General features: G+C 40.9%; 1 protein-coding gene across 2 annotated transcripts in view; it reads right to left on the bottom strand.

Moving 5' to 3' along the window:
• The window catches only part of chd5 (chromodomain helicase DNA binding protein 5), a 54,237-nt gene that overhangs the window by 15,384 nt on the left and 20,925 nt on the right, over positions 1-17,928 (bottom strand). Inside the window, exons 8-28 of one of the 2 annotated variants that reach the window (XM_086150009.1) lie at positions 17,574-17,740; positions 16,022-16,240; positions 15,186-15,392; positions 14,637-14,848; positions 13,883-14,014; positions 13,558-13,666; positions 11,475-11,666; positions 10,651-10,851; positions 10,266-10,403; positions 10,035-10,156; positions 9,073-9,246; positions 7,420-7,561; positions 7,055-7,186; positions 6,295-6,412; positions 6,054-6,178; positions 5,694-5,940; positions 4,396-4,568; positions 3,596-3,770; positions 2,532-2,597; positions 1,445-1,533; positions 105-238 (exon numbers count right to left, since the gene is read on the bottom strand). In XM_086150009.1, coding sequence (XP_086006135.1) covers positions 105-238; positions 1,445-1,533; positions 2,532-2,597; positions 3,596-3,770; positions 4,396-4,568; positions 5,694-5,940; positions 6,054-6,178; positions 6,295-6,412; positions 7,055-7,186; positions 7,420-7,561; positions 9,073-9,246; positions 10,035-10,156; positions 10,266-10,403; positions 10,651-10,851; positions 11,475-11,666; positions 13,558-13,666; positions 13,883-14,014; positions 14,637-14,848; positions 15,186-15,392; positions 16,022-16,240; positions 17,574-17,740 — 3,274 coding nt within the window. Of the gene's footprint in view, positions 1-104; positions 239-1,444; positions 1,534-2,531; positions 2,619-3,595; positions 3,771-4,395; positions 4,569-5,693; positions 5,941-6,053; positions 6,179-6,294; positions 6,413-7,054; positions 7,187-7,419; positions 7,562-9,072; positions 9,247-10,034; positions 10,157-10,265; positions 10,404-10,650; positions 10,852-11,474; positions 11,667-13,557; positions 13,667-13,882; positions 14,015-14,636; positions 14,849-15,185; positions 15,393-16,021; positions 16,241-17,573; positions 17,741-17,928 lie in introns of both variants that reach the window. The other variant, XM_086150008.1, reaches the window with a different exon arrangement.

A 17,928-nucleotide genomic window follows, 5' to 3' on the forward strand; every position in this document is an offset into this window, starting at 1 on the left:
TCAAAGAACTCACTTGTAATCAAATACCACAATACGATGTATCACGATTTAAACAATGAAAAAAAAAAAAGACCGAAAAGAGAAAAAAATTACCACAGCGTTACCTGAACTCTCGCTCGCTCTTTCCCCTCAGGTCCCTCACCAGCCAGTGGGAGTTGAAGGCGTCCTGAGGAGGCATGCCCCAGCGCATTATGGCATTGAGGAAGGCTTTCCTCTGACGGGCATTGAACCCTAGGACCTTGTAACAAGAGGGAACAACTTGAGATGAAAACCTTTGGCTGCAAATTCAAAATAGAAGCTACAATGTGACAAGCCACTTCGAATCGGACCCGGAAATTATGATTCAATTGGTCCAATCAATGGTGACTTTTCTACAGTCACGCATACTCTGAATAGGTCGGGTAACACTTCTTTTCCTTTCAGCTGCTCCCCTCAGGGGTCACCATAGTGAATCATCATCCTCCATCCAACCCTATTCTCTGCATATTCTCTGTCCACCCACTAACTTCATGTCCTCCTTCACTATATCCATAAATGTCCTTTTCAGTTTTCCTCTAGACCTTCTGCCTGGCCTTTCCAACATCAGCAGCCTTCTACTCATATTTTCGCCACCCGTCCTCTGTACGTCACCAAATCGTCTCGGTCTGATTTTATTTCTAAAACATCTAACATGTGCTATTCCTCCGAAAGACTCATTCCCGGTCCTGTCAATTTTTCAGTCTCTAAAAGAGAGCTTCAACATCTTAGCTCCGTTACCTCCAGCTTTGCCGCCTGTCTTACTCAGTGACATACAATATTGCTGGTCTAACCACCCTCTTGTATACTTTTCTGTAACACAACATACCAAAGATTCAGTACGGACGTGAGATTCAGCCACAAAACTCACGACTCTTCTATGTTGACTTTGGATTCAGACTCAAACAGTGACAAACCTCTTCCCGAAATCAGAAAATCGACTCTGATAATACCTAAGTCTCTTTTTTTTGGCCACTTTTGGGATTTGCACCTCAGATTAAAATGCAGACTTGATGGCTCACACTTAGAATGCAGAGTAACAACTCGGATTCATATTATGGGGACTTGACAGCGACTCTTGAAGTTGCTTACTTTCCCTCTGACCTCGACTCAGACTCGAGATGTAGGGATTGGATACACACGGCGTACAATGTGATCATTATAACAATATCATAGTGAATCACGGCAACCTCTAAGTTGCATTTCTGGTCACCTGCGGAGGAGGAGTGCAAGTTAATGAGCCTCCTCAGACAAGTGAAGCAGCTGATAATTATAGACAGTTAAGAAAATACTTTCCGACTTTGCTACCGACTCCCCGCAACATAACACTTTCACAAAAATGGTCTCAAAGCAGCAAATTTCCACATTAAATGTATTTGAATGGTTGGGGAACAACTACAAAGTATAAAAAATATTCCTTCATCCATACCTCAATACTGCCTCCAACCCGTGCGAGTAAAGGTGGGAGTGGTTTGTCCTTCTCGCTCTTCAGCTGCCGACGAGACTGTTTGCGCCCACCTGTGAAAATGAATCAAATTCTTGTTTAAGAGTTTTTCAGAACCGTGATAGACGAGTAGAAAAATGTCAGTTTAATTATCTGTCTGAGGAAGCCAATGCCATCTTACTGTCATCCCCACCTTTTGTGTTTGATTGACACACAGACTGATTAATTACATTTTTTATTGGGGGGGGGGGGGCTAGAACCGCGTTCACTTCTATTTGCATTCCCAAACCCAGCATCTAATTAAATATGATTGGATGACATTTAAAAAAGAGAGAAGGTGTTACTTTTATTTAAATGAATTTGCTTTACCTTTCATCATTTTATCTCTATCCCTGGTCCAACGGACTTTCCAGTCTCAAAGCACATGGGAGCCAGTGTAGGTAAAAGAAATTTATAGGAACAGAAAGTTTTCCTCTCTAAGTCTTTTTACTATGACCATTGAACCCAAATTGCACCCTTTTCAGTAAAACTTGTGATAGTCCACAATTTACAAATGAAAAAAAAATTAAAAAACCTAGACAAAAGCAAAGCCCAAGATCTGTATCCAAGTAAAAGAGCTGTTGAATAATTGAAATATTTCAGCTGAGAAATATTCAATTAATACATCAAATACTCAACTTGTAATTCACAATGCCATTTTTTCATTAAAATGTTCATCTATTTAGAGCATATCTTCTTCTCAAAAAGGCCAATTGTCTGATAACTGATGAGCCTCGTAACTAGAAATGCAAATATACAGAGAAAAGAAGTATGTGTTTCATTTTAGGTACGGAAACATTTCTTTAAATCACAGAGAATAAATCAAATTAACATGATAATTGCTCTTAAGTATATGCAAATGTATTCTTTCTCGAGAGATTTTTTTTTTCTCTTTTTCTGGCTGAAATTCTGAGCGGGTCTTACTTTTAATTTGAATTAGAATTTCTCATATTGTCTGTGAAAAAAATATCATTATTCTCTGTCACTGGAACAAGGCATTTTACAGAACTGATAATGCCTTATCCCTTCATACCTTCTGGCCTCTCCTCGAAGTCTTCATCCTCGTCCTCGGACCCCACAGAGTACTCCGACTGATTGTCTGAAAGATCATCCTGCCATTCTGAGCCACACATCAGAGAGAAACAGTACATTGTGTTCGCTTCTTCTGGTGGCCACCCGGAGGCGCCATGGCACTGCAGATTACTACAGACCACTACAGCCGAGTGTGCATTGAGCCCCCCCACCACCCCCGCCCTGGAAGTGGGGTGAGAGTGGACTGCTTTGGCAGACAATCACTTTAAACTAAGAGAGCGCTCCAGACTCTGATGGGCTTTGAAATATTTAACTTTTATCCAGCTCCTGTTGAACTGCGGCAATCAGGGCCCGGAAGCCTCTCTTAAAGAGTATCTCTCGTGAAGAGAAGTGCAATGGATGGGACCCCATTGAACTATTAAAAAAAAAAAAAAAGAGAAGAGCATTTGAATTCCCCTGAGATTACAAAACAAAGGCATGAGATACAAGAGAGCTCGGTGCCTCATCTAACGGGGGTCAAAAGCTCCAACAACCCTGAGCTGATGTAATAAACACGGTGTTTGACTTCTGTGCTGTTCTTGCCTGAATTGTTTTGCACAAATTTTTCTTTTTGAAGACGATATTGGCTTGATGAATCGTCTGAGAAGTTAGCTTGGATGGGAGCTTGAAAAAGGACTGGACGTAAAATCAACTAAAAACTTCAAAAAAGAAAAAAACGTTATTTTGCATTAAAAACGGTAGAAAGAGTGTGACAGTGATCTATCAGATGCGACAGTAAATTGGTGTCATACATACAAAGTATATGAGTCTTTTTACAGACGATAAGAAAAAGGAACATAAGTATTTATATACTTCAAATACGAGCAAAATTCGGCCTTTAGGTGAAAAAAAACAAGCACAGAAGTCTTTAATGTTGTGCAAGGTATCTTGTGTGTGTTTGAAACTCAGTTAGTCCACAGATTCTGAACTCTATTGTTAAAACTAGAGACACCATGACAGATCGTGGCTCATATTTTTGGAAAACAAAATCAAATATTTAATTGGGGAACGGCTGCTCCAGCCTACCCTGGTCCTCCTGGCTGGTGTCGTTGTAGTTGACCTGCTTGCGGATGCGCTTGCCCTTCCCCAGGTTCCGGGCCAGATCCTCCTGCTGCTGCTCGTAATGGTGACGGAGGAGTTTTTCCCAGTAGTCCGGGTCAACGTTCTCCTCCTGCTTGATTATCTCTCGCTCCACCTCCTCCTATAGAAAGAAACACCAGGGACAGCGAGCGAGACACGTAAACACAGATGTGAACACACGTTGATTTCTAATTCTACGTCTCTAATTGTGCATGTAATGTTAATTTTACATTGTCTGGGGAATTTTGCAAACCCAGGTCATAACTCAGAACAGGCGAGTCCTCGAAACCTCAAGGAATCACATCCAAAAATCCCTCCAAAAGCACCGTTCACTGCAATGGCAATTTATTTTCAGCTGGAAGACTTTAAAAATGACTTGAAACAGGGGTGTGTCAAAAAAAAAAAAGCTATCTGTTTTTTTATGGCATATTCATTTGTCTCTGGATTGGGCAAACTGAAAAGAAAATTAACCATCAAACTATAGATATGAAAATCCAAAACAGTAATTCAACCACAGAAACTCCTTGTGATTTTATAAATAAAGATACATACTTATCGGTTTCATATATATAATATTCACACATATTACAATATTGTATATAATCCTACAGCCAATTACTGGTCCTTTCTGTGGTGTTGGCCAGTTCTCTGATGGGCAATGAAATAATCAGAGCAAAATTTACAATTTTTCGGACTGTTGACCCCTGCTGATACGTCAGACAAAATGGACGGTTTTAAATTCCCACCTCTCCATCTTCCTCCTTCACCACGTACTGCGCCACCTTGAAAGAACTCAGGTATTCATTCATGTTCTGGATCTCCGTGTCCTCTGTGGCATCTTGGCTCCGGTCTAACAGTTTCGATATGGCGTCATCGTCGTAGTGGATCACATTACCCTCCTCGCCATCTTTGTTGTCACCTGTTGAAGACAAAGGCAAAGACGAAGACAAAGACAATGAGATGAGATGAGATGAGGACAACTTTATTAATCCCAAAGGAAATTGTTGTGCCAGAGTTTCAAGTAAAAAACATAACAGTAATAGATGATAGTAGAAAGGAGGAAGAATAAGAAATATAATGAAATATGAATTGTAAAAAAAAAAAAAGCAACATCTCTTGTTTTGGTAAATTCAATTAACTTAATAGTTACTAAAGCAAGAAGAAGTAATAGAAAAATAGAAGTAGAGAATTTAAGAAAAAGAGACACTAAGGAGAAGAGAAACTCTGGCAGGCAGCCGCCCGAGACAGCGCTGAAAGTGACAAAGTTTGGGCACTGACAGGAAGCCTGGTAAGACAGTCAAAAGGCTTATCTGTGGCTAACAATTTGACTATATTTCACTTAAGGGATGATTGCAATCTAACACTTTCATTGTGGTTTTCTGGGTTTTACTTGAGTGAAAGGTCTATGAAAGCAGCACTATCATGATTTCTTTTAACCTAGCAGACATCTGTAAGTACTGGTGTAATACCAGGAAGTCATCCGAGACTCAGAGAGCCAATCGTGCACCCATTCTGTCTCAGCTGCAGATCTGACTCACATATGAGCCACTCGAATCATTTTATTATTATTTCACTGCATCTTAAAGTTTTGAAAAGCCCACAGAGACACACAGAGTGCGTCAAACACCTCGGGTGATTTGGTTTGCGTTGAACATGGCAAAACACAAACAACTCCGCACCGTTTGATTTCCTTTTCTCCTTATGTTAGTTTCCCACAGACTACTGGCAAGAAACACACTGCTGTATCTAAGCTGTTACAACCCCCCCCCAAAAAAAAAAAAAAACAAATTTTGCGTTTGCAAGCAAAATGTAGAAGCTTTTCACCCCAGATGCATGTCAGTGTCAGGTCTGAAGCATAAATCAAGAAACACAGGTTTTACAAGCTGTTTCTGAGGCCTCTTTTGTTTACAAAACTATCAAAGTTACATTAAAAAAAAAACACTGCAGCACTATTAAGGGTGTTTCCGATTGGGTGGATGGAAACGAGGCATCATCTGCATTGCATCGTCATTGTGGGAAGAAAGGTTGGCGGGTTGTTACATACCCATTGTTCTTGCCGCTTCCATCTCATCCTTAAAAAGCTCCTCTGTGCCAAACTTTAGGATGTCATCCAGTTCTTGCTTGGACATGGAACCAGTTTTGGAGCCCAGGCCGGGTCGGACCACGAGATGGGTCAGCATCATTTTCCGCTTTGCCACCTGAGTGATCCTCTCCTCCACAGAGCCCCGTGTCACGAATCGGTAGATCATCACCTTTTTGTTTTGACCGATACGATGGGCTCTGCTAAAAGCCTGGGGGAATCGAAGGAGAGCAAACGGTAAGTTACAGATTATATTGAAGCACGTTAATAAAAACAGGTTCAATACAAGGACCAAGGAATATAAGATAGGTGAATTATCGTTACTTGGATGTCATTGTGAGGATTCCAGTCAGAATCGTAGATGATGACGGTGTCTGCGCTTGCCAGGTTGATGCCGAGGCCACCAGCCCGGGTTGAAAGCAAGAAGCAGAACTGCTGAGCCCCTGGAGCTGTAAAGGGAAAAAAAAAGTAGACCTTTCACTGAAAGATCAGCTTTCGTGTCTGACAGACTAAAAGCCTGGAGGAGAAAGGCACACAGCTGCAAAATTGGGATTAACAATCTCACCATTGAAGCGGTCAATGGCCTCCTGTCTGAGGCCTCCGGTAATTCCCCCGTCGATACGCTCATATTTATAACCCTCAAATTCAAGAAAATCCTCAAGTAGATCCAGCATCTTTGTCATCTGGGAAAAAGATGGTACTTTTAGAGAACCATAGAAGCGTTTTCCACTCGTCGTCAGAACAATACCTGCATATTTAAGCCCAAATTTTGTCAGCTGTATTTGGTTTTGTTTTTTAATTTTCCATTTGAGATCGTCTCTTCGTGTTTGCATCCGACGCTAAACATTTCCTCTTACGAAGAACCCTAAAACCCTACAAGCAGATGCAAGGCCTGACTGTGGCTTCACTGTGGCCAGTTAAAATAAGTATTTCATTGCACTGTACAGGGACCCGATTGTACATATGACAACACTTTGAATCTCTTGATCCTGATTTTGTCTGCATTCTGTTAGTAAGCATCAAATTACACCTTTTGACATAAATATTCTGGTGGTTTCTAATTTGATACTAAACAGGGATTGACTGAGAAATATATAGTTTTCTGAATAGGGGGGTTTTATTGAGGCTAAATCCTGTTTTTCTTTCTGGTCTCGTCCTGTCAGACAGTCACGTGCCTTCATCTGTAAACAGCGCTGAAATGAATTTCAAACACATAGGCTGTTTGTTGTTTATGTTGCGTCCTTACTCAGCTGCCCAAACAATGTGCGGTGACATTTTTAATTTCAGAACACAGGCATGACCTTGAGATTTTCATTTTGTTTTACCTGAGAAAAAATGAGAACTCGGTGTCCTTCGTCCTTGAGTTTCTTGAGCATTTTCTGAAGGAGCGTCAGTTTTCCTGAGGATTTCACCAGCAGGTTGCCATCATACGAACCATTTGGTAAAACTGGCGCCTCCTGTGATAATAAGATTCATCCCGGACATGTTATAAGCTGAGATTTAAAATAACAACTGGGAAATGAGTTGCTAGATAAGGGTTTTAGACCCGCAGAGAAGACAAATAATATAACCATCATAATCATAGCATCTCTGCACAGGGAGTCTCTCAGTTTCGGAAATTGAATCGGACCAAATATGGCCGTCAACCTTGCAAAATAATGTTCATCGGCGGCTGGGTCGGCTGACTTACCACCGCAGCCACAGGGAACAAATAAGGATGATTGCAGCACTTCTTCAGGTCCATCATGATGTTGAGCAGGGAGACCTGATTCCCGCCACCTTTGGAGTTCAGAGCCTCAAAGTTCCGTGTCAAGATGAACTTGTAATATTTTCTACATGACGAGGAACAGAGAGTGGGGAACACAAAATTAGTCATTTAAAAAGAGGAAATGTTATCTGTTCTTTAAATCCTTCAAATGTGATCTTAAGGGAAGAGAGATGAGAAAACACAACAGTTAGCCCTGGATTATCAACAAGTAATATTTTACTGATATCATTATGTTAACGTGATATAAAATGGGAGAGTCTAGTTATTTCATACAAAAAAAAAATAACATGATCATAATAACTACAGTTATTTCATACTTCTCCTTTCGGCTTTTCCCTTCAGGGGTCGCCACATCGAATCAACCCTCTCCATCTAACCCTATTCTCTGTATCCTCCTCTCTTGCATCAACTAACTTCATATCCTCTCTCACGCCAATCAAAAAATCTTCTCTTTGGTCTTCCTTGAGACCTCCTGCCTGGCAGCTCCGACCAATATATTCACTATCCCTCCTCTGTACATGACCGAACCATCTCAGTCTGACTTCTCTGACCTTCTCTCCAAAACATCTACCATGTACTGTTCTTCTGATACACTTATTCCTGATCCTATCCCTCCTGGTCACTCCCAAAGAGAACCTTAGCATCTTCATCTCTGCGACCTCTAGCTCTGCCTCCTCTCTTTTGGCTATTCTAACTGTTTCTAGTCCATACAGCATCACTGGTCTCACCACAGTCTTCGCATAGTACCCCTGACACTTTTAACCACCCATTCCAACCTGCTTGAGCCTGCCTCTTCACCTCAACTACAATTATTTCATACATTTTTACTTAATTAAGAATAAATAAATTCAAGCCCAGTTGCCATTGAAAATATTTTGACAAAAACTAACAAGGACCTAGATGAATGAGAACTTCCACAGACATGATAATTTTGTTTGCATATCTCTAATTTATGGCCCAACCATGATGACTTTTGGGAAATAAGGTCATGATCCAACCATAGTTCATTTCACTTCACACAGACTACTAACTATTAACTATTAACAACAGAGTACTATTGTTGCTACTGTGGAGTCGTGTTGGTACTGAATACTGTGAGACTCTGGGTTTTGTGACCCGTTCAATGATTGACAACAATTCTTTGACAATTGTTACCCTGGGATGACAAAGTCTCTGTTGATGGCAGACGTCATGTGGAGCTGATCATTTTCAGACAAAACAATGACAAATTAAAGGAAAAAAAAAAACAGTTCCATGTACTGAAGAAACGGGAAAAACAATCAAAAATAATTTCTTTCCATGACTTAAATGACTCAAAGGTTAACCTAATTTTTGACCCAGTTTGTGATTTTCAGACACATGTGAAAATTAGAGAATGGTTTCATGTTCTTAAATTGTGATTTTAGGTTGTTGTTTTTTTTTTTGTTTTTTTTTTTTGCATTTCTATTCAACAATTATAGATTGGAAAATAAGACCTAGATTTTGAAGTGTTCACACAGCAATAGATTTATCGGCTTCATCTCAGGCCACCAACCTGAGTTAAGTGAATTCATGTGTGGTAATACCAGGGCTTACTTCTGCATTGGGCTGAGCTCCACTCTGACGATCAGCTCTGTCTTTGCAGGCATGTTTTTGAAAACGTCGGCTTTGAGCCTCCTGAGCATGTGAGGGCCCAGCAGGTCGTGGAGCTTCTTGATCTGGTCTTCTTTAGAAATGTCGGCAAACTCCTCCAGGAAGCCGTCCAGGTTGCTGCGCACATTGCGTGACACAAGTGATTACTGTAGGTATTGATTTTTTCATCTTTCAATGGAACATTCCTCTGCCTCAAAAGGGGTCCAGTTTTTTAAACATTTGAATGCATTAAAGACTTAAATCTGTATACTCATTAACACAGGTTCTCCATGACTCGTCCCTTTCGGTCAAAACAACTGCCGACAAGTGTTTTTGGTTATTGTGGTTGATCGTTTTTCTCTATCTGTATTGATTTAAATTGCTTCAGTTTTTCTACATTGTAATTGTGTCACTTGGTATACAGAACCTGAAATCAATATTGTGCTCAATATATACATGGTATCAATTACAGAATCTGAACATGAAACACACTGTTTGTGAGATCCTGCAATGATACATCAACATATTCTAACAGTGTGATGCATCCAGGGGCAGAACAATGTTAAATGTTTTGTCTGGGAGAAAAGAAAAATCACTCTGGTGATGAGGTTTGCGGGGTTTGCCATCTCTGAACTATCATTTTATGCACTGTCACTAGACCACGACCCTAAAATATACCAAAATCCATCTGAAAAGTGGCCTCTGAAATAATGGGACATATTTGATTATTTCACTACTCCCTGGGTTCAGAGAGTTCATAATCCTCCATTTAAATATTCAGATAATTCAAGTGTAAGTTCAGGGATACGACCTGGTGTCTGAAATGGCTGGACAATATTTAAGGACCAAAATTATCTATCAGATGCAAGATAAGACGCAGGGGGATGAAAAAGCAGGGAGATGAAAACGATTGACGGGCAGCTCACTTGAACCGTTCTGGAGTCAGGAAGTTCAGGAGATGGAACAGCTCTTCCAGGTTGTTTTGAAGAGGGGTTCCTGTCAGCAGCAGCTTGTAGTAGATCTTATATCCATTGAGAATTCTGAAGAACTGGACATGGCGCATTTCATCATAGAACATGAATAAGTAGAAGTTTGTAACAAAAATATGTCTTGTTTTGGTTTGTGGTTTCTTGTTGGAGAGGGTCTGTTGTTTTTACCTTTGACTGGTTGTTTTTGAGTCTGTGGGCTTCATCTACCACCAGACAGGCCCAGGTGATGGAACCCAGAATGGCTTGATCAATAGTGATCAGCTCATAGGATGTCAGCAGCACGTGGAACTTGATGGGAGTGTCTTTCTGCAAAGGATGGCGGAACATCAACACCAGCAATAATCAGTTTGTCAAGGGATTCATTTAATGAGGAACTGATCTGTTTTCTTTCTAATGAGCTGTTCACTACTTTCAGAAAGTGATGGAGTGGTTTATTTGTTTTAGGTGCTCCACTATAAGGCAAACCAAAACTTCCACATCAGGACAGTGACCGCTTCTGCATCTAGCTTAAGGTCTTTAAAAACATGTTCATCACGTACATCACTGAACGCACCTTCATGCGGAAAACCTTGCGTCCCAATTTTACTGCATTGTCATCGAAGGTGAACTCGTTCTCACGGATGATGGCCCGGCTGTCTTTGTCTCCGGTGTACGTCACCACATAGAAATCTGGAGCCCACATCTCGAACTCCCTCTCCCAGTTGATGATGGTGGAGAGGGGTGCGCTCACCAGGAAGGGCCCCTTGGAGTGACCCTGAGAGAAAAATAAAATAATCAAAGCACTGATTTGTTGCGTCACAGGTTGGAAACAATTCTTTGTTATTATAAATCCTAAATAGTATGTTACTGTAATGTTAAAACAGCTTGTGAAGTAGAAGTGATGTTTCATTGTTTTTTTCGTTTTTAACTTGCTCAAAGACCCCTTCAAGCTAATGTGTATTATTGTTAAATAAATTCATTCATTCATTATCTACACCACCTATCCTGCGCTCAGGGTCGCAGGGGTGCTGGAGCCTATATAATCTGTCAATGGGTGAGAGGTCGGGTTCACCCTAGTCTGGTCATTGGTCAATAAAGGGGCCACGAATAGAAATGTACAATCATTCACTCCCTAAATCACATATCTGGGCAATTTAACTACTGCGTATTTTTGGATTGTGGGAGGGAACCCATGCAGCCATGGGGAGGACATGCAAACGCCATACTGAAAAGCTCCCTATCAGGGTCAAATGTAGGGACCTCCATGCGCTAATCAGTGCACCCATTTTATCATAAAAATACACTTCAACAATTAGAATTCAATTACAGTAAATGATGAAACAACATATCATATAGAATGTATGAAATGAAGTACCATGGGTATTTTGTCAACCTCACCTCCTTATAAAGGGAGTAGAGAAACACGATTGTCTGCACTGTCTTCCCCAAGCCCATCTCATCAGCCAGGATGGTGTCGGTGCCCTGGGCCCAGGAGAACCTCAGCCAGTTCAAGCCCTCCAGCTGGTACGGGTGCAGCGTTCCCCCGGTAGCATTAATGTACCAGGGCTGGTGTTCGAACTTTATCGTTGGCTGTAGATGAGGAAACATTGTGATATCTTGTGCATTCAAGTTGTATACACCCAGTCATTTTGACAATGTGGTTATTCATCATCTTCTTGTTCTTCTTCTCCTTTCGGCTTTTCCCTTCAGGGGCCGCCACAGCGAATCAACCTTCTCCATCTGACCCCATTCTTCGTATCCTCCTCTCCCACACCAACTAACTTCATATCCTCTCTCACGACATCAACAAATCTTCTCTTTGGTCTTCCTCTAGACCTCCTGCCTGGCAGCTCCAATTCCAGCATCTGTCTACCAATATCTGTCTACCAATATATACACTATGCCTCCTCTGTGCATGACCGAACGATCTCAGTCTGGCTTGTGTGACCTTCCTTCCAAAAAATATAACGTGCTGTTCCTCCGATAGACTCATTCCTGATCTTATCCATCCTGGTCACTCCAAAAGAGAACCTTAGCATCTTCATCCTGTTTTTTCATCACTGTCACTTTTTCTGGGCCATACAGCATCGCTGGTCTCACCACTGTCTTGTTGACCTTTCCTTTCATTCTGGCTGATAGTCTCTGCATAGTACCCCAGACACTTTTCTCCACCCATGTTGACGCTGAGTACCTGAAATCGTCCTACACTTGATCTCCACTCCCTGTAGCCTCACCGTTCCACCCGGGTTCCTCACATTCACACACATACTCTGTCTTGCTGCGACTAACCTTCATTCCTCTCCTTTCCGGCACATACCTCCACCTCTCTAGATTTTCCTCAATCTGTTCCCTGATCTCACTATAGATCACAATGTCATCTGCAAACATCATGGTCCATGGAGATTCCTGTCTAACCTCTGTCAGCCTGTCCATCATCACTGCAAACAAGAAGGGGCTCAGAGCTGACCCCTGATGGAGTCCCACCTCCACCTTGAACCTCTCTGTTACCCCTACATTACACCGCGCCATTGTCTCACAGCTAGCATACATGTCCTGCACCAGTCTATCATACTTCTCTGCCACAACAGATTTCCTCATACAATACCAGAGTTCCTCTCTTGGTACCCTGTCATCTGCTTTTTCTAGGTCTACAAAAACCCAATGCAGCACCCTCTGGCCTTCTCTGTACTTCTCTATGAGCATTTTCAAAGCAAATACTGCATCTGTAGTACTCCTAATTATTCATCATATGGAGTTCAATCCTATGTCTAATACATACAATATGTAATATATTATACATATATAATATGTATAACATTAATGCTTTTTAAGGTCTTGCAGTCTTTGGGCAGTGAAATAGAAAGATGCGAGATTCCACATTGTCTGATGTCAGCCTCTTTACAGCAATCTTATTCTGGATTTTTTTTCGTCATTCTAATCGAAAGAGATGTGTATTGCAGAAGGTTGGTAAGAATAAAAAATACGTTTAAAGGGCATCCTTAATTTAAGAGCCTCCACAGTGTCTTATTTTGAGGATGCAGTAAATCATTGTTGAAATTATTAAAATAACCAAAAGACTATTGGGTTATGTCATGGACCATATTTGACCAACAATTTAGCCAAAGTAGCCAAATAGCTGTGTTCAACACACAACAGTATATAACAAAAGATATTTGGACGATTGGGCCACTGTTTGGTTGCTGACCCAGGAAGTAGAGAACAACATCCCAAAACTGCAATAACTCTGAGCTATGTTAAATCTTTAATCAAATATCATCTATTTTGATTCACCTGCTTTTTTTTTATTTTTTATATGTATATCCAAATCAAAATATCTAATAATTGAAGAATCCCCTATTCCAGATGCCCAAACCCTCCTCTCTTTTGAAGTCACATTGACAGTGTGCATTCAATAGGAGCATAATATTGTGTATATCACATTGAATATGTGACAAAGTGCATTTAAGTTCCCCCAACTTACATCAATGATTGGAGCATCAGGAGGAATCTCCCTCTTTTGGTGGTCCTCTTTGAGTTTCTTTCCTTTTCTCACCACCAGGGGTCGGTGGTCCTCCCCTAAAATTTGCTCCCTGGTAAAAATAGAAGAAGAATCCAGCAAGACTTGGATATGATGAGCAAAATGAATAAAAATGGGGTACAACAGAAACAAAAACAATATCATCAGTTTCTAATTTGTATTACTACACTTTTACCCTGACAGCCATTGACTATTTTGACAATTTCAATTCAAGGAGGCATGGAGTAAAGTTAAACAAGAAAGTGTTTTAAAGAACAAATTTACATACCGATGGTCCCAGTAAAAAGCTTTATGGCTGTCATATTCTGGGACATCAAAATCATCCACCTCCCAGGTGCACTGGTCATAAGGCAGGTCTCTCCACTTGATAAGGTAATGAACGTCCCCATCCTTGTCAAAACTGCGGATAAACAAGCAAAGAGCCATAATGGCATAATCAATCATCGAGACGAGCAGCCACTGCCATTTCATGAAGGCATATAATGCAATCGCATTCACACATGGACAGTTATTTCAGCAGAAAACTGGTTTGGGCGGAGCAGGGTGGGTTAGAATGAAAAAAAAAAACAAACAACTAATTTAAATTCCCATTTCAGTATTTAGCTGAGATTAATATGCAGGATATATCAACATATGTAAATCTGAAAATATATACTATATATGTATATATACACACACACACATAGATAGATAGATAGATAGATAGATAGATAGATAGATAGATAGATAGATAGATAGATAGATAGATAGATAGATAGATAGATAGACAGATAGATAGATAGATACTTATGTATCATATATGTGTATGTATGTATATATATACAAACTCACTCAAAAGTTTACAAAAATTGTCCAAAATAAGAGTATAAATATGAGCTTTACCAGACAATGCTCGATGCAGGTTTCAAATTCAAGATGCTACAATGAAAATCCTGCACTTCATTTGAATATTCAGTGTGCATATAGCTGCCGAACACGGCACAGTCGCGTCACAATTTTTTACAAATTTTTTTTAAAAGAACCTGTGGTTGAGTATCCGGTGGATAACCATCCACTCAGGTTTGATGCCATATCGGTAGAAACGCTCCTCCATCACAGCATATTGTGGGTCTTTGCTCTTCCTCTTCTCACTATTGAGCTCCTCCTCTCCAGAGCCGTAGTCATAAGGCGGAGGCTCGTCCATGTCGTTTTTCCGCTGGTAGTTGCGATACATGACGGTGTGGTACAGCTCCAACTGTGAAAGAATTTGAATTAATTCACCATATGTTAATATTGGAAGACAATTCAGAATTCATAGAGAGAACAGACACAGATTTATTGAAAAATCAAACTTCCACACTGACATTACTGGACACAAAAAACTTGAAAAAATGTTCCTCTCCAATAAAATTTGGAACCATGTGCACACCAATATTTTCAAAATACTACAAATCAAGCAAAAGGCAACATGACTAGCTGCGAAAAGATGGTCCAATAAAATATTAAATCTGTTCAACATATGGCAGACAGACTCTTAAGCCAATAATAGCTGAAACACTGATTCAAGGTTGCACCTGCAGCTGGAGTCTCACCTGCAGCTCGCTGACCCAGGAGCAGTGCCAGAAGGAAAGACCGGCCCACTTCACAAAGAACTCCCTCTCCGGGTGGCCCTTGAGAGGCGGATTGGCCAGTGGGTCTGCCGGCTTGCCGTCAGGGCCCGGGGGTAGTTCGGCTGGCAGAGGTGGTTCACCCCATGTCCAGTGTAGAATCTTTTGGACCTTTCCTTTCAGAGGAGGGCACTGGGAGGGGGAGGGAGGTGTTTGTCATGCTGCGCTAGGAGTTACATAAGGTCAATACAAATCAAGCTGAGGCACAGCTGAATGGACTGAAAACAAATTAAGGCAAAACAAAACATAAAATAAAAAAAAAAACAACTACTAACATTACCAGACCAAAACACTGACACAATATGGAAGGTCTTTTTGGTCTTTGTCTTTTGGTCTTTTGGACTTTTTGGAAAGTCAAAGAAAACTTTCATGTGGGTTCCGAACTCCAGATGCCGCAATGAAAATCCTGCAATTGATCTCATTACTCAGTGAGAACTAATGGAAGCCTCTTTTTTTAGATTAATTAATTTTCAATCTTTTTCGCACCAAAATTTACTCATTTTCTAGTTTTTTTTTTCTCCAAAAGGAAGTGCCCTGGCTCTTACCGAACGGCCGCTAGTAAGACCAGCTTTAAGTTCAGGGTTAGCGATCTCGATAATGAATGAATGCATGAATGAAGGCATGAATGAATTAACACAGGTTTTGTTGTTTTGAGATTGACCTTGACCTCGGTCAACCAAAAGCTGATCCTGAACCAAATTATCTTTGCACACTACCCCACATTCCACGGAGGCTGAGTTGTAATTTAAATGCCAGCTCACCATGCACCGCGGACACAACCACTCCCCGTTGGGTATCTCGGGAAGAGGCGGATTGAGGCAGTGGATGTGGTAGGAAGATGGGCAGGTGTCGCAACAGAGCAGCTCTCCTCCATCTTTACACACTCGGCAAAACTCCATGTGGTCGTCTTCTTCCTCCCCCGCTGCCTCCTCCTCCTCATCGTCATCGTCTTTGGCTTCCCATTGGATTCCCTCCTTCTCCTGCAGGACAGGGAAACACATGAATTGAGCAGCTGTGTGATAGAGGGGATGAAACCGTGATTATTAGCTGGTGCTAATTTTGTTGGTGCTTTTACATTTTTAAATCAAGGAAACCTTTTTTTTGAAATAATAACTCATAACAACTCTGACATTATAAACAGCAGGAGGCCACAATCTCCTCAGAACATGCAGTGGGGGATTTGCTGATGAGTTAAGTATTTTCGATTATTTGTTTGTAACAATCAAAAAACACTTTTATATATTTATTTCATTTTTTGATGATATTCCACAAAAGTAACCACTCTGAAAGTACCAATAACAAATCACCACTGTTTATTTGTCCAGACGTTTACTAGCTGCAATTACTGTGCAATACAGTAAAATATCAGTTATCTTTGGAGATTTCAAAAAGCTGTATCGCACACAATTATTCATTTAATATAATAAAAATGATTTTCAACGGGATCCCCTCTCAGAGCCCACGTTCACGTTGCATTTTCTTCCGAGTTTTAACATCTTTTCCCAGTTGTCTTCAATGTGAAGGCAAATCCGGGAGTGTTTACACACGGTGTTTTCGCTGGTGCCCTTTTCTCTCCACCTCATGTTCAATGGCTCAGAGCATTTCCAGATTCCCATCTTTGAGTTTCTCACCCGTAAGACTCTCTGAAAGGGGTCAAGACTCATCACTCCGGTAACCAGCAAAATAAAACAGAAGCTTGCTGTTTGCAAAATCTGTTTATGCTGGACAACATTACGGACAGAAACTATCCCCATAGCCAGAGGCAAAAAAGCCAGTTTACAGGATCCCATTGGCTGCACACACAATGTTGCTGGTTGCGTATCACTTCACTGTTTTCATGAATCCCAACAATCCTATCAACACACATCCCCATCGCTCTTTAGCCATCAATGAGTGGTTACATCATCAATATTGAGGTCAACCCGAGGTTAAAAATACTGTGCTTAGAGCTCATTAAGGGAAAATAATTGCAAAAAAATTCTCAGAATTGTTGTTTGTTTACCTTTTGCATCACTGTTCTGATGGAAAAAATGCTATGTTGACAAAATTTTTGAAACTTTTTGGTGGATTTTGCCATGATGGACATCCTTCTTTGCTCTGACATTTCCTGCTAATAGGCTTAGTACAATAAAAAAAGCTTGTGGAGGCAATGATTGCACACAGGCCTCAGTCAGTAGTCAACAAAATTCCTGCTTTCATGTCTGTGTTCAAGATGACAAGCAAAGAAGTGTTCTATTTTACCTTTTTTTTAATATTTGCTAACGTAGTGCCCGTTTAACACCCGGATGTATAGTCAAGCAGCGATCTACTCACACAGTGCGGACAGCTCCATTTACCCTCGGGGGCCTTCTCCAACTCTGGGTCCAAGCAGACAAGGTGGTACGCTCTGGGACAGGTGTCACACAGGATAATCTCTCCTCCCTGTTGGCAAACCTCACAGTAGTCCTGGTGGTCTGTCTCATAGCCATCGCCATCTTCCTCTGGAGAAGCAAACACATTCTCTTGAATAGAGCTGCCACTAATATGTTACTGGCAAGAGTGCCATTAGCCTTCACATAGGCAATCCCAAAATGATCATTAAAAAGAAAAAAAAAAAAAGAATTTGGAAAACAATTTCATTTTTTGTAATCAAACCAAACAGTCTGCTTTGAGGCGACATATCAGTGGA

The sequence above is a fragment of the Fistularia commersonii genome, chromosome 7, assembly GCF_037954325.1.
Source record: "Fistularia commersonii isolate RoL2024-O1a breed Wild chromosome 7, RoL_Fcom_v1.0, whole genome shotgun sequence".
Taxonomy (NCBI): Eukaryota; Metazoa; Chordata; class Actinopteri; order Syngnathiformes; family Fistulariidae; genus Fistularia; species Fistularia commersonii.